General features: G+C 50.7%; 5 protein-coding genes across 5 annotated transcripts; 4 read left to right on the top strand and 1 right to left on the bottom strand.

Moving 5' to 3' along the window:
• Positions 1-467: 467 nt before the first annotated feature.
• Positions 468-3601, top strand: N7533_005182 (uncharacterized protein; the record flags this gene model as incomplete). Its single annotated transcript, XM_057101832.1, has 4 exons — positions 468-671; positions 820-918; positions 999-2950; positions 2998-3601. 4 exons carry the CDS (start codon positions 468-470, stop codon positions 3599-3601), a joined length of 2859 nt encoding a protein of 952 aa, XP_056961462.1.
• A 1119-nt stretch (positions 3602-4720) lies between these two features.
• N7533_005181 (WD repeat NOL10/ENP2 family protein) lies at positions 4721-6961 on the bottom strand (the record flags this gene model as incomplete). Its single annotated transcript, XM_057101831.1, has 2 exons — positions 4721-6684; positions 6745-6961. 2 exons carry the CDS (start codon positions 6959-6961, stop codon positions 4721-4723), a joined length of 2181 nt encoding a protein of 726 aa, XP_056961461.1.
• A 385-nt stretch (positions 6962-7346) lies between these two features.
• On the top strand, positions 7347-11946 carry N7533_005180 (uncharacterized protein; the record flags this gene model as incomplete). The annotated part of the gene is made up of 6 exons (XM_057101830.1): positions 7347-7388; positions 7451-7736; positions 7795-9310; positions 9348-10564; positions 10615-11265; positions 11321-11946. The coding sequence occupies 6 exons, from the start codon at positions 7347-7349 to the stop codon at positions 11944-11946; spliced, it is 4338 nt and encodes a 1445-aa protein (XP_056961460.1).
• Positions 11947-14020: 2074 nt separating this feature from the next.
• Positions 14021-14233, top strand: N7533_005179 (Aminoglycoside phosphotransferase; the record flags this gene model as incomplete). The annotated part of the gene is made up of 1 exon (XM_057101829.1): positions 14021-14233. The coding sequence occupies one exon, from the start codon at positions 14021-14023 to the stop codon at positions 14231-14233; it is 213 nt and encodes a 70-aa protein (XP_056961459.1).
• A 150-nt stretch (positions 14234-14383) lies between these two features.
• Positions 14384-15053, top strand: N7533_005178 (Aminoglycoside phosphotransferase; the record flags this gene model as incomplete). The annotated part of the gene is made up of 2 exons (XM_057101828.1): positions 14384-14714; positions 14755-15053. The coding sequence occupies 2 exons, from the start codon at positions 14384-14386 to the stop codon at positions 15051-15053; spliced, it is 630 nt and encodes a 209-aa protein (XP_056961458.1).
• Positions 15054-15512: the final 459 nt, after the last annotated feature.

The raw sequence follows: 15512 nt of genomic DNA, 5'->3' as shown, positions 1-15512 counted from the left end.
CCTACTTCTTCCTTCATCCTTTGCTTTCTTATCCATAATATATACTTCCCTTCAACCATTCTCCCGGGCCATGGCTATCGTCCCGTAGGTTCCACAACGTCCTGACGCTGTGAACCCTCCCGTGCGGATCGGATCTGCTCTTGATGCGGAGAAGCTCTCTAGGCTCCGAAGGTCCCAGGTCTAGATCGTCCCCTTCGGCCATGTTTGTGACCGTCTTCATTGTCTCCACCAATTTCAAACTACCTTGAATCTTTGGTGATTCCATTTTATTCCTCGCCGATCTTCTATTTTCTCTGTTAGCATGGCCTTCTGCACCGGCCCCACCGACCCTCCTCACTCGCTGCGCTCCTGATAACACAATCGTGCGCTGGTAGCACCTCCTCCCATATCCTCACCCGGTCTCTCAGGGACAACCACTGCTGCGTTTGATCTCTGTGTATGGGCTCGGTGCCCTTGAGACAGACATCATGCACCAACACCCTCGTTCTCCCGCTGTCGCTTCCTCGGCGCCAAAGCAAACCCCAAGAGCGCTGGCCGCGGCTCGGGATGACCTCAAGGACCCAGACTCCGTCCCGCCTTCCCCACACCCGTTGACATTCGAACCAACTCGGCCAAAGGGTTGGGCATTGATGCTGGGTCGGAACACTCTGACCATCGGGCTGCGGCTCCTAGTAAAGAGAACATGTCCAAGTTGAACCAAATCATTTCGGTATGAGCTCTTCGCTATCCCCACCTTAATACCTGCCCCCGATCCCCATCTTCATCCCCATCGTCATCTCGAAAGATTTCAAACTCATGACTTACCCTTATCGCCCGCAGAACTACCACACAAAAGCAGCTCTGATCGTTCTTCATTCACGCGTCGACCTTCCTCCCTCATACCCAAAGGGCTCCGACACTCCGAGGATCAATCGTTGGGTACGTCACACCTACCCGTTCTATTCCCTCCCTCGAGATACTGCGGGGGTGGCTAACCTATGATTTTATGCCTATGATAGTTTAATGTCGAACTAAACGATACCGATATCCTACGAGATCAACTTCGAATCTGGCGAACGTGCGACGCCACCGACAACCGACCTCCCCCTCTACTCATCGAAGTATACCTAGACACTAAAGGTCTGACCAATAATCAGAGCCTGGTGGTACTTGACGATAATGGGAAGCGATGGGATGTGCACGACTCGCTTGCAGCTCTGCGGACGCAAGCCTCCAATTACCAGCAGTCAAAAGCAGATGAGATCATTCTGGAGCGGTGGAAGATTGAGTTGGGCGAGTCCACTACCAGACCTCCGGTTGATCTGGGCTCCATATTGCCAACCGTATATAAGAAGAGCATTGTTCTGTTCCGATCTCTGTTCACTTATTCCAAATTCCTGCCTGCCTGGAAGTTCTCCAAGAAAAACCCAAAGTTACGCCGGAGCCCTGCCCTGCAAATCAAGTATCGTGTCATAGATGGGAGCATCCCTGTCGCTGGCCGGTCTGCATCACCAGATCACTTAACGGCCCCATTGTATGAGGGTAGTGGGAAGGTGGTGGATACCTACAGTTTCGGTGTCACCGAATCTCCGGCTGGGCCCTTCTCCGTGCAGGTTACTTATCGGACAAACTGTGACTTCCGCGTGGATGATTCAGAGGCTATCCTCAGCTCCCGCTTCATGGGCGCTGATGATAATATCTTCCGCCCCTCCCTCCCCTCGGAGGACATCAAACCGAATCATGAGGTTGGCTCGGTGCCAGTGGAGAAACGAATTGTCGGAGACCCCGACTTCTCACGCGCCTACGGGAGCTTATCTACATTTCACCAGGTTGGTCCTGGGACAAGTCCTCTATCTGCCTTACGGAACATGAGAGATGCTGGCCCAGGATCCTCCTCGCCCCCTGATTCCCCATCTAAGAAGCTCCTACCTTCCGCCAAGATAGCTCCTACTGGACGAGCTGCTCAGATTGCAAGCGAGAGCGGCGGTGGATCGAACTTTGGTCGCCGCCCCTCCATATCATTCCAGCCTTTCAAAGCACCCCCTCTGTCAGCCTCTCCAGCCTTGGTAGACACCCCACTCGGGGTATCACCTCGAACGACATCGGCTCGCGCTTCCGCGGGTACATCGGCCGAGTCTCGTGTTATGCCGCCCCCTTCTGTAGCGGCTACTGCCCGCAGACCTGCCGCCCTTGTATCTGAACAAATCATTTCCTCTTCTAATTCAGCATCACCGAAACCAGCTCCAATCACCAGATATAGTAGCTCGTTTAGCCATCGGCGGGGCCGCCCATCTTCTGGTGGGACAACCAAGCTGGACGATGAAATGTCAAGCGGCAAGGCTAGTGCTACATCTTCTAATGTACAGCCAGGCTCCGGTCACCTCGCAGAAGCTACCAGCACTAGCGCGGGATCTATCCATGCAGATGACGAGAACATCTCCGACTTCTTGAAAATGCTCGATATGAAGAAAGATTTGATGAATTCATCCGGTTCTGGTTCTCAAGATTCTGGACCTCGCAAGCCAACGGCCACATCGGCTGCTCTCGCTCGTTTCCAACGTATGCGTGACTCAAACGCAGCGCTGTCCGACTCGATGTCAACATCCATGCATCTACGGCAGTCTTCATCATCATCCAGTAAACACCTCTCGGGTGTTCCGCAAATGGTTGCTGGCACGTCAATCTCTACGGCTTCGTCCCCTGGAAAGCCTATATCACCCCATACTCCTCACACACCTGCTATTCGATCTCGCCTTAGTTCGAATAGCGTTGCCGATGAAATGGCTACAGAACATGACCGTCGAGTCCCACCCCATATTGAGCACGATTCGCCTCTTGAAGAAAGCCCCGGTGAAACAATCACACAGCGTGATCCATCCACCGCCGGGGCAATTGATATTCCCATATCCCCTCGAATTTATCCCCGGCTGACCGTCGCTCAAGCTCTGCGGCCCAGCGGAGGCGGCCAGCAGTGGCCGATGATGACGAAATATTCCCGTTCGGCATGCGGAGCGTAAGTCTTGGCAACGAAGAAGGGGCACATCCCCTTCCTGACGCCATGCCGCGCATGAATGAAGATGAGAATGCCGATCCCGATCCCAATCTCTACCAGTGTCAACCAGAGGACCAGCCATGCGTCGAGGACAACAATGTCCCCGCGACGAGTGTTACTGGTGCATCACGTCCATCCGTATCCGCAACCTCCTCCATCTCAAACACACACCTATACCAACCCCGCTTCGCCAGCTCGCGAGGCCGCGGCTACTCGGGCGGTCAATCTGTCAGCTCTGCCTCAAGCAGCCTCGCAAGAGGTGCGGCCATTCCGCCTCACTTGTCTGAGCGAGACGCCGATCGAGACGGTAACGCAAGCGGTAGCACGAGTGGTAATTCCACAATGGAATTACGCCGTGGCTCGGGCCAAAGACCGAGTGTGAGCCGCGCTGCACCATCTGCGGCCTTCGAAGATGACGAGCCGTTGCTTTTCGCCATGAGTGACTTCGGCGCCTCTAGGCGCAGTCTCGAGGAGAACAGGGGGAATCATGGCGGCAACGACTCGAATGGCGGTTCGAGGCGGGGCAGTGGTAGGAGAGGAGCTGGGCTTCCTAACTTCCACGTCTGGTAGGGCTCTGCTTAATTTTAAGCCTTTTTTTTACTTCATCTCATCTTTTTGCTGCTTACATCGATCGGGCCAGGCGATATGTGCCTGGGCTGAGCTCTCTCGAAATACCCATTGCCTTTTCTTTCAATCTTTCTCTCCTTTCTAGCCTTTGTTTTGACTGCCGACGAAAGTCCTCAATCCCATCTTCTTTCCATATTGGCTCGCCGTTTTATTTCATTTTATTTTTCTGTTTGAAAATTTCCATTCGTCAAGTGGTTGGTTTTTCTTTTTATAGACTGGATTCTGTGTTCGTCTTTTTATTGCTCTTTCCTCCTCCCCCTCCCCCACATATCATCAAGGTTGATCCTCATATGCATAGAGATTGATTTTCGAGCTCGTTGTTGGCTTTTTGTCTCCCGTCTGTCTGCCTGTCTTTCTGCTCTTCGTCTTGGCAATGCGGGCTGAAACTTGCATTGCCCCTAATCTTGCATTGTTCCGATGGCTGGTGTCGCTTGATCTTGCACGATTCTTTGGTCATTTGGGACTATCTCCCCAGCCTGCGATTCCTCATATGATGAAATGATATTTATGCCGTTCGCTTTAACATCCGAGACACAATTAAGAAATTTCCAAGAGCTTGGCGTGCTTCGGCAATTGGGCTGAGTGGGGAGGTGATATACTAGTAGTAGTATCCATGATGTAACTAATTAGTGCCTTGTAGACCAGCGTAAGTCGAGGCTCGTACTAGTAATTCGTTCATGAAGAACGGGTAGCATGCAGCTGGTTGCAGCTGTCAGTCCTGGAGTGTTTCTATTATAGATAGATCCATTGATAATCTAGAATTTATAAACTTTTATTCTTCGAGAACGATAAGAAACCAGGCTCCAGATGCTGAAAACGATCCGTCATGCAATCAATACATATGGGTACAAAAAATGGTCCAGACGCCGGTACGATAATCCAGACTTTTCTCTTTAATATCAACATGGGCTTATTCAGAAAGTGATACCCCCGACACAACCAAGATGTGAGGGAGCAGGCGACTTTTCGATATTTTCACGGGTATCATAAGTAAACGTTTCGAGCCAACCAAAGAAAGAAAATGGAATGGCTGGCGCCGAAACAAGTCCAACACAAATCACATTACATCTTCCGGAAGAAATTGCCCGAAGCACTGCGGCGCTCCTTGTTTTTGAACTCGGTCTTGTCATATTTGACTTCGGGCTTGCTGTTCTTGGACCGGCCAGCGGGCATGAAGCTGACTTCTCGTTCGCCGACGACGGTGGTGTTTCGGTTGGGCCGTTGCTTCGTCTTCATGTTCTGGGCGCGGGAGCCGAATGAGCGGTCGCGGGCGGAGTTGGTACGGGTTGAGGAGGAGACCTGCATGCGAGGAGGAGCACGCTTGGTACGCTTGAAATCGGAGGAGGAGATCTTGTTGGAGCGCTCGGGCTTCGCGGGGCGCTCGTCCTCGCTGGAGGAGTCGGAGTCAGAGCTAGATCCGGGTACGTCGTCGATGGCTTCTTGCTCGACGGCCGTTAGGCCGCGTTCCTTGCGCTCCTTGCGCTCAGCAGCGGGAATGGGAACAGTGCTAGGGTTGATAAGACGGAATTCGTGAGATTCTTCGTCCACAGCGAAGTCCATATCTTCGAACAGGGCGTTGAAACGGTTGTCGGCCAGAACACCCTTGCTCTTGGGATCCTTCTCGACCTTATCCTTCTCCTCCTTGGCAGGAGTGTCGACCATCTCTTCGTCACCACCACGCTCGAGTACACGCTTGGCATCGCGGCGCTCCTTCTTCTCCTCTGCATTGAGCAATCTGTCGGCCAGACGCTTGTTGACCTTGACGGCGGCCTTCTTCTTGCCGCGGATGCGGCTCTCGCGCTCCTTATCGATCTTCTCCTTAACTCGCTTGGCGCGCTCCTCCTCCCATACGTACGGGTTGGTGATCAACCTGGCCTCCTCGTACAGACGTTGAGCCACAAAGTAACCGTGCATATATGGTCGCAGTAGGTTAGTGCGGCCGATAAGATGCTCGAGATTGAGGGTACGGAGTTGAGGAATGGTAAGGAACTTGTAGTTATCATAGACGGAACCAGCGCTGGAGGTGTTGAAGGCGTTAGGGTCGTTGGGATCTTCGGCCATCTCCTCGACCAAGTTATCCAGAAACGAGCACCATTTGGGCGCAGGTCCAAGTTGGGGAATGAAGAATGAGTGTTGTTGGCGGCCTTCGTTGGCTGTGAGAAGCATTCCACTGTCCTTGCACCAAGCCACCGAGTTGATATCCACTGCCGGTTCGACGGATGTCCAAGGGGTACCGTCACGCGGGTCCCAGAGCTTGATGATACGCTTATCAGCGGACATGATCTTGGGCTCCAATGTCGCCGCGCGGGTGGCGCTTGATGATTCAAGGAATTTGAGGGTGTGGATGGGGAAACCGTATCCTTGGTCCTTCTTCAAGAGAGGAACAGGGGATCGGAGATCGTAGAGGTGAATCAAGCCGTTAGATGAGCCAGTTCCAAGGGTGAGACCAGAACGCTGGAACTCCAACGCAGTAATTTCATTGCGTGCCTCGTGCGGTCCAGGCTGTGTAGGCGGCAAAAGCACACCTGCACGACCCTTGGCTCGGGGATCCCACAGCTCAACTGTGCCTGTCGTGGTACCAAAGGCAAGCAGTCCGTGGCTCTCCTCTGCAATTGCAGCAGTGTTCACAGCACCAGTATGGATTCCACCCTGAAGCGTACCACCACCCGCAGATGTGAAATCGTCGCCGCCAACGTCCACCTCGAAGCTTCGCATGTAGCGTCCCTGTTCCAAATTGAGACGGAAAACTTCACCCATACCATCCTGGTTAACACCGACGGCGGGGATGAGAGCCTCGGTGGAGTTTCGGTCGAAGACAAGATCACGGCCGTATCGCGGGAGGCGGGTAGTGTAATGACATCCTTGCGGGGTGTGGAATTCAAGAGAGCGGTCAGACTGAAGGTGAAGAGACTTGGAGTAGTCGGAGGAGAGAAGAATGAAAGTTGTGTTGAGAGCGACGGTATGGCGAGCCCAAGAGAGAGATAATTGTGGAAGGTAGTGAGTGTGAATTTGCGGCTTGTATGTACCTAGCAACAAAACCCAGTTAGCTGCGCCCAACTCACAATCTCAATCGAGATTCGACATACCTGTGCTCATAACCCATTCACCATCCTCACTGGCTCGAATGCAGTGACTGGCCTCCTCGAACTCGAAATCCTGCAGCAATTCAACTCGGTTCGCATACTCGGGATCATCCTTCAAGCTGCGCTTGCGGCGTCTGGCGAGCCACTCTGGCAAAGGACGGGCAGTGTTGGAACCCGAGATGGTGTATACAGGCACCTCTGACTGGTTGGACAGCTTCATGGTGGGCGAAGATCCACGAAAGTTGCAAGCAGCCTGCTCAAAAAAAAAGAACCAGTTGCAGAAGTGGATGCGCAATTGATAACCCGATGGAAAAAACTAAAGATAAGGCCCACGTGACTGGTACCCGCCAAGACCACGGGATCCGCAGGCCGATTGCGCGCGCTGCGAACTTCCCCGGATAGCCTCGACTGTTGATGTTGCGCCCGTCCTGCTACACTGCTGCGATGCCCCTACCCGTCTGATGGGCTTCTGTACTCGGCCTCTATGAGTGCGCTTCTTCATATAAATCGACCTGATGTACCACTGGAAATGAATTCTCGAAAATTCCTCGCCAATCCTCTTATTTGTGAATGCTCCCGGGGCTGTCCGCGACCGCTGTTGAATCATGGACTTTCCCGGAAGCGCCACCACCAATATACATTTAATTGTAAGCTCATCGTCTCTGTGATTCTCGACTGAATCCAGTAGGAGCTAATAAAATGACCCTAGGATGGCTTTTCTACTATCTATTGGAGGATATACACCGAGGAACAAGGCATCTCAAATCACCCGCAAGATGGTCCAGCTAATGGCTATACCATTTTGAAGCATCTGGGTCGCCTCAAGGATCTGGAGGCTCGATTGCGGGGGTTGAACTGCCTGGCCTCTTGTCCGAGGCGTCTCGGTCTATGGGTCTTTTCCTCCACCCCCGCCTTCGAAAGTCTAGCCTCCCTCTATGTCAAGGAGGGCGATACGGAAACAACGAAGATACTGGTGGATACAACCAAGCTCAAAGGTATGCGAGGCAACTATTGCAAATTGTCGCTGCTGTCAAATATTAATTTGCGGTATAGTTTCGGCATCCGGCAGTGTTGCTTCCCAAGAGTTGATCAAAAACCTTCCGCCGGACCCTCAAACTGCCCCTGCGACTCAGGCATCCGTACAGCAAAGACCTCAACAACCTCAGTCTGCAGCCCGACGACAAGAAGGCTACAATAGCTCGGCCGCCATATACGCTTCTTTCATCTCAGCCGTCACCGGTGCAATCAGTGTACATCTCATCCGGAGCTATGGCGCATTACCACTAGGTTCACGTACCTTATTTACTGCTGTGGAAAATTTTGGCTATGAGGGTCCTCGCATCGATAATCAAAGTGTGCTTTCCAAGTCCTGTTTAACCACCCTCAATGTCCAGTTGAACGCCACGGGCACCTTAACGATATCCCCGCAAACCATTTCACAACCGGGCATTACACGACTTTGTAGCCCCCGTGACGACATTGCCGATCTTTTGCGAGTTCAGCCTGGTACCGATATCTGGCTATGTCCCAATGGGGCTATCGCGAGACTTGTGACTGCAAATATTGAATCCCCCGCCATTCCTTCCCCCGAGTATCCGTCATCGGCAACTAATTTCTCAAGGCAACAACAGTGGAAACTGGATGTTGTTCAGTGGTTAGCCAATTTTGGTTTACACATTGATTCCATAGACGAGGAGCCGTGGGTGGAGGTGGAGGTGTGGGAACCGTTCTTTGCAAGATTGGCTGGAGAAACATGGCGCCAAAGCGAGGATGCCCAGTCGACGCTTCCCTTGAAGCGCATGTTGTGGCCTGCGCGGTTTTGCTTCAAAAGATCTGGTCCGATGATCCGCCCCTCCTGCCCGTCTCATACCTTTGATGACCCGTTAGAGTTCGCCGAGCAATGGTTTTCAGAAGCTAGCTCCCTCAAACTGAATCAAGAACCTCCAAATATCCCCATCTCGGCAGAAATCCCGATGAAGGACCATGATATGGCCTCCCCTCAAATTGACAGTGCAGAAAACCTAGAAAGTCTTTCTCGGATGGCCCAATATCCCGATCTACAAAGTACCAATATGGTCTATCCAACTCCACCAGAGGGTGCAGCTATTGTCGGAACTAACAACCCGCATGCGTCCGAGATTTCACCAGATGATCCCGACTTCAACCTAACGCCAGGCGCAGGGCAATATGCGAAAAATGTCTCTCATGTGGAATTTTCGCCCGACCTTCAGGTGGGCACAGGTCGATATGACGCGAGCGATGATGAGGATCTTTTCGGAGACATGAATGATAAAGACTTTGGAGCAAAGGGAATTACCGACGCAGACTTCAGCTTCTTCGATGACCCAGACCTCGAGACGATGGATGAAGGTATGCCTGATCAGGAGAAGCCGACGGCAGAAACCCCTCTGATGCCGCCAGATCAGCAGGCTTCGGTTAAAGAGGAGCCTAAGGAAGAAGTTAGGGAAGAACCTCCTGACGATGGCTCACTAGAGGTCCCACAACCTACCGATGTGAAGGAAGGTCATTTGCACAAAATGGAGGAGCCTCAAGCGAGCCCAGTTGACGAGTCAATGGGTCTTGAAGAATCTACACCATCCCCTCAGGAGCCAAAATCTCAGACGATCAGCCCCCCCATTGAGCCCTGTCGAGATCAAGAAAATCTTGTTCCCGGGATCAGAAGCCGAAGATCTGAACCAGTCCAGTGACGCACTATTTCAACAAGGTCACTATCACCCTATTGCATTTGAAAAGAAAATTGGCGACTGGGATCAAAAATATGGAACAGCAGGGAAATTTTGGTTTACCACCGGAAATGCATCAGAGGCATCGGATCGTAACTCCATTCCTACTATCGGCATGCCTCATCGTGGCAGAGGTAGTATTGCAACAAAATCTACGGGCGAAAGCGCAGCTCTTTCATCCCTGGACAACCACACTCGTTCCTCGTCTGTTTCAAGCAGCTCCGACAGTGATTTGAGTGACGAGGCTCCCCTAACCAACGCCCCGACGCCATTGGCGATGGTCATTCCATCATTGAAGAGAAAACGCGTGCCCTCCGAATCTGATATTCAATCTGTTGTATCCCTGGCCAAGTCTTCGGCAGTCCCCGAAAATGGTTCAGTCTCTAAGGGTGACAACACTACATTTCTTGGGAATTTCCTGGCCAATTTCTCCGACTGGACTTTTATTGGCTATTTCTCTGCTACGCAGATCCAACAAGTGCCAGTCCTTCTCCGACGAGAAGACCAGGTTTCGATTGCTCAATTGCTAGTCGACCAAATTACGCAGTCGTCTTTTGATCATCAATTAGCGGACCATGTCGGCTTATCTAGCATCAATAGCGAGAACTTTCCTTTGGAGGCGTGCCTTGAGGGTGCAAACTTCCTTGGCGACCTGGTGAGGCTCGATCTCAAAGCATACACATCATTACAAGAGGATCCAGCAACAGCACAGCAACCTCCGAAAGATTCTTCCAAGGGACCTATCTCAAAGTCCTTTCCTCCGCATGTTCGTGTTCGGCGGGGCAAAGATTGTCTTGAGGCTCTTCCACCTTCGATTTCATTCTGGGAGACATTTGGTCTCGAACCTGCTCATGGTAAGAAGGATGTTTCGGCCTATTGTATTCACCCCCAGGCTGCATCGAATGCAGCAGATGTATTCATGGATCGCTTTGGTCTTCTCTACCAAAGTTGTAACTTCGGAAATCATACTCGGGGAGATCAGTCGAAAGCATTTACAAACGGTCTCAGGACGTGGGGCCCGGAAAGCTCCGACTATAGCTCCATGATGCAGTCTTTGAATAAGATTTGCGAAAAGCTAGGTATGTCTACTTTCATCCAATTGAAAGCAATCGCTGACTTGATATGATAGGGACTGAGCTGGCACAAGCCCCGCCAGATACAGATAATTGTGTTGTCTACATTGTCAACCCTTTTCCACATGCAGCAGCACTTGTCGATATTTGCGCGGCTTTCTGGCGCCTTTTCCAACAATTGGCTGCGGATGCTGACTGGCAGCAAACTCGGCAACTCAACGATGTTGTCCTGCAAATCATTCCATTAGAATTCATTGTCTCGGAAGATTCCATGGTTGTACCAACTCAGCCCGAATACCTAAATCTTGCGCTAGAAGTATACAGTCGCTGCCGCCCCAAAGATGCCGATCCGAGCCCCTTTGTTTGTGCCCCTGCTATCGTTCTGGCCGATCCCGCGCCAAAAAGCATTGGCTTTCGACTTGCACCGGAGAGGGGGTCACCGCTCCAAGACGGTCGAAGCTTGCATCTGGCCCTCTCAAGGAGCTCGGATCAACGTTGGATCTCAGCTGCATGGTCCGATGGGACTGGTAGCCTTCAGATGGCAATGTCGTATTGCCTCAGGTATCGCAGTCGAAGTGCGCCCAGACCGATTGCCGACGTGCGCAATGAAATATGGGCCACGACAAAACATATCATGGAGAATTATCAGGCTCGCTGGAAGCTCGTTCTGGTCAACACTGAGCCGATGGATACCGATGATATCGAAGGTATGATCTCCCTCCGGCGCCAAAATCCAATTTACAACTGATCATTTTAAAACAGGATGGGCCAGCCTTTCCGAGCAACTTAACAAGCTCCGGCCTGGTGCTGTGGAGTTGACTATCGTGACAGTTAGTACCATTCCCGATTTGGTACTCGAGACACCCACCGCACCAATGACAACCGGTGTCCTTAACCCTCACTTCTCATCTACGCCCGTTTCGACTCCCAACCCGAGTATAAGCATCGCCTCCCCCGAACAGGCTGGCAACGCCCCAACTCCGGGAGCTGCGTACAATGCGCCAACCCCGACCGACGGCTCCTTGGAACCTGATCCGGATGTCGTTCTCACTGACATGTGCGACGAATCCTGGGCAGTCATATTATCCCACCGCCTCAACAACTCCCACCACGTCACCGAACTCCGCCCCGCGCTGGTTAGCGGGTATCTTCTTCGCCGCAAAGGCGTCGCCGACAGCGACGGCGTCTTTGCAATGACCGTCAATTTGGTCCACACACCTCGCCCATCACCATCCCATGAAATCCTCCTGAGAGAGGTTCTCGGCATGTATCGAGATCTAGCAACCCTTGCCCGGGCAAGGGGTATTCGCAGCGTACAGAACAATACAATGCCGTGGCACATTGCCACTGCTCTGCGAGCGCAGGAGCTCCTGAGCTATATTCTGTGAAGGAAGGGTCATTATGTCATATTACATTTGTTTCGGCGACGGCGTTCTGGGTTCTTGGGTTTAGATGTACGAAGAAAGTGGGTGCATTGCATACATCTTGGTTTTCATTGTTATTTTTCATAGGGAGCAGGAGATACCATCGGAGGCATGGGTTTGGCTTACGCGTAAGCGAGCAGTTTCTGCATACTACTAGTAGTACTTTTATCTATTCTCAGACTTGAGCTTCGAGCCCTGGAGTGGACAGAACATATTCCGAATGAAATCGGCTTAGACTCTGACCATGTTATGTTTTTCCTCCTCGTGGTCCCGTGGACTCCCAATTCTAGTATTCAGATTTTTGATCTCACTGGTATCACAGCTATTGTAGTATGGCACTCAATGTAGCTCGTAGATGTTCATTCGTTTATCTATAATAATAGGTAATCCATGTGTCATAATTTGTATAAGCAGACCAAGTCCGTCGCAAGGTCATCGTGAAAAGTACAACGAAGAGTAAGAAACGTCCAAGTTAAATATCCCAATCAACTCCAAAAGAAAAGTAACAAAAACGTGCATTCATGTATAGCCCATTCGGCTCAAAGTTGTACAGAAAATAAAATAGCGCCGCGACAGTATCGCAAAATTCATATCGAGTGGAGTCGAGTTGTCATGTCCAGAAATCAGGCGTAAAGAAGGGTATCGTATCGTTTTTGGAAGGACTTTGTTCAGAGGGAAGGGTGAGGGGGTGTCGTTGAGAAAGTCGTGATGATGATGTGTTGATCGTAGCCAGGATTGGTCCCATCAGGGTCGTTTGATCATTTTTCGTCACCCACCTTCTGCACTCTCCTCATCTCCTTGGGGCTTCTTGGCGAAGAAGGAGACGTGGTTCTGAACGGCCCAGATAGCAAAGCCGGCCAGGGCTAGAAGCAGGAAGAGGACGATGATAATGATCGCGATGGCGATGTTGCGTTTGACCATGATGGCTGATGTGTGCCCAATTGGGTTGCGGGGAGGAAAGGGCTTGGTATAGTATAGACGATCGCAGTAGCGTTCAGTGATGTAGTGGAGCTTCGTTCAGACGAGCGAGAACAAATCCGTAAGCTCGTTTTTCGTTCGGATGCAGTGCAAGTTCAAAGAATGCAAGTAAGGTATCTCCAATCTGAGACACCGTTGTTGGGTTGGAGCGGAGAAGCAAGTAACTATGTACTCTGATTGTATACTCCGGTGCTTTTGATCTGGCTGGTTGGCTCCCTTTTTCGTTTAAATGTGAGGGAGGTGATGGGAAGTCTCTCAGGGAGACAAGATTAGAGAAGAAGAAGAAAAAAACCGCCCAAATTTGGCTTGTAGCCGGGGGATTATAAAGAAATAAAAGTTCCCAGCCACCGCGATGCGTGAAAAAGCACATGGCTGGGGCGCCGTGTGGGGCTTGGCATTTCAAGTCGAAGGATTCGATGTTTCAAGCTGATTTATACCTCCGGAGTAAGACATTAAGTGATAATCAACTTATTATGATTTATTCTAATTTTTTATCTCATTCCAGGGAAAAATTGAATCAAAATCCAAGCCAAAGTGCTGTTGGGGAATTGCGTTGCTGCGATTTGCTGCTGCCAGACCAGCCCAGCCCAGTGGAGAGATCTGCCCGATCGCTGTCAGCCTCAGCCTCATCAACCTCCCTGCCACCCGCACTATACCATCTCCAGCAGATTCTTCAATTCTCTGGCTGGAGCGGTGAGTTGATGCTTTGATCTGATATCCAGTTGTCAGAATTGATCGTAAATCGCCCTCCCAGGTGATCCTAACAACGTTTGAAATCAGGTGCAAGGTTCAAGTTCAACCCTTCCTAAGGTTCAGCCTGCGTTCTGCCCCACTTCCTTCCCTTTCCTCCTCTTCATTAGTCAATTTTTCTCTTCCTCTAATTCTTTGGAGCTTTATATTGATGTCTACAGTGCTTTGCCTCTGTCAGGAGCACCTGGCGCGGTTCAAAGCATCGACATTTGGCAACCTTCAGGGTTTGGAATCTCCACGATATGCAGCATTGTGATGACCCGCAACGAGAGTTCCGCTACTACTACTACCTTCTAGTGGATCACTAAAAATGGAATCGCCCCAAGAAAATCTATGGGGGGAGGAGGTTCTTTTTGGTCCTGAGCCTCAATGGAGCGTCGAGCCTGAAATCGAGTCCATAAAGCAAACTGTCCAATCGTTGCGGTCATCGAAAACAGCCGAGGTGAAGTTTCTTACTCAAGGCGGGCTCAACAAGATCTACAATGTCAGCATGGATAATGAATCAATTATCATGCGGGTTTAATTGCCCGTCGATCCACGTTACAAAACCGCGAGTGAAGTGGCAACAATGGGTTGGGTGTGCCGTATCACACGCTTCCTAATCCCCAAAGTCATCAGTTACCAGTCCTCTCAAGACAATCCGATCGGCTTTGAATAGGTTTTCATGACTTAGATGCCTGGAAACCCATTGAGTGAGATATGGCACTCTGTTCCCTCCGCTGCGAAATCACGCCTGGCTCGGGAGTACGCGATGAACGCGGCTTACCTTTACCGAAATAAACTACGAGGAATTAGGAACGTCTATGAAGCTCCATCTGTCGTTGGAGTTTCAACCTCGAGCGAGGATAATTTACCAGCTCAGGAATCTGATGAAATAGAGATCTCAACTTCAGCAAAAGCACAGGGTTCAGGCGACATGTTTGGTTTATCTGGCAGTGGACCTTTACAAGAATCGTTACCTGACGTCGGCCGGATTGTTTCTATGCCATTGTTCTGGGGCTCACGTCTCAGCCAGGATATCTCCAGAGGCCCATTGCGCTCAAGTCAGGACTGGAATCATCGCTCGCCTCACGATTGAACGGAATGATTGTCAATCAACTTTGGATAAACACTCAAGTTCCACTGGAGACCTTGATAGCGATGCTGAAGATGACGTAGATGACGCTACAAGGACGCTGAAAGTATCAAAAAAATTCAACTCTTTTCTTCACCTAATATTTCCAACCAATGTGAATAATTCAACGGACCACAATGATTTCGAACCGTCAGTCATTTTTCACGACGATCTCGCAAAGCATAATATCCTTGTTGATGACGGGGAATTGACTGCTGTTCTAGACTGAGAGTGTGCTTCAGCACTGCCTTTATGGAAAGCATGTTCCTATCCTTCGTTTTTGAGAGGGCGATCGCGACGTCTGGAGCCTAATCTTGGAAGATACCACATTGGAAAATGCGGCCAACCGAACGACTTTACTTTCAACATTTCATGGATTACGAAACCACCCTCTTACGTGATATCTTTATCGAGGAGCTGAAAACCTTAGACACAGAATGTAGGGAGGTCTTTGATAAGATCCAGCACAAGAGAGACTTTGATATTGCGGTCTATTATTGTGATAATGAGTTCCTCGCGAAGCACATCAATGTATGAGTAGCGGATATCACCTCTGGTACAGATAAATTGCTCAGTTTGCGCGGCAGGATAGATGGAAATTAAGCGGTCCCTGGGCAACAATACCTATGTAGTACAATTTAAAAATTCATGACTAAAATAAAACAGAATTTCAGATAGACAAGGCTCG

This window comes from Penicillium manginii (genome assembly GCF_028828005.1).
Source record: "Penicillium manginii strain IBT 31320 chromosome Unknown utg000004l:1.0-7231830.0:1.0-7236170.0, whole genome shotgun sequence".
Lineage (NCBI taxonomy): Eukaryota > Fungi > Ascomycota > Eurotiomycetes > Eurotiales > Aspergillaceae > Penicillium > Penicillium manginii.
Note: the sequence above shows the minus strand (reverse complement) of the source record. Positions and strands in the feature narration are given on the sequence as shown.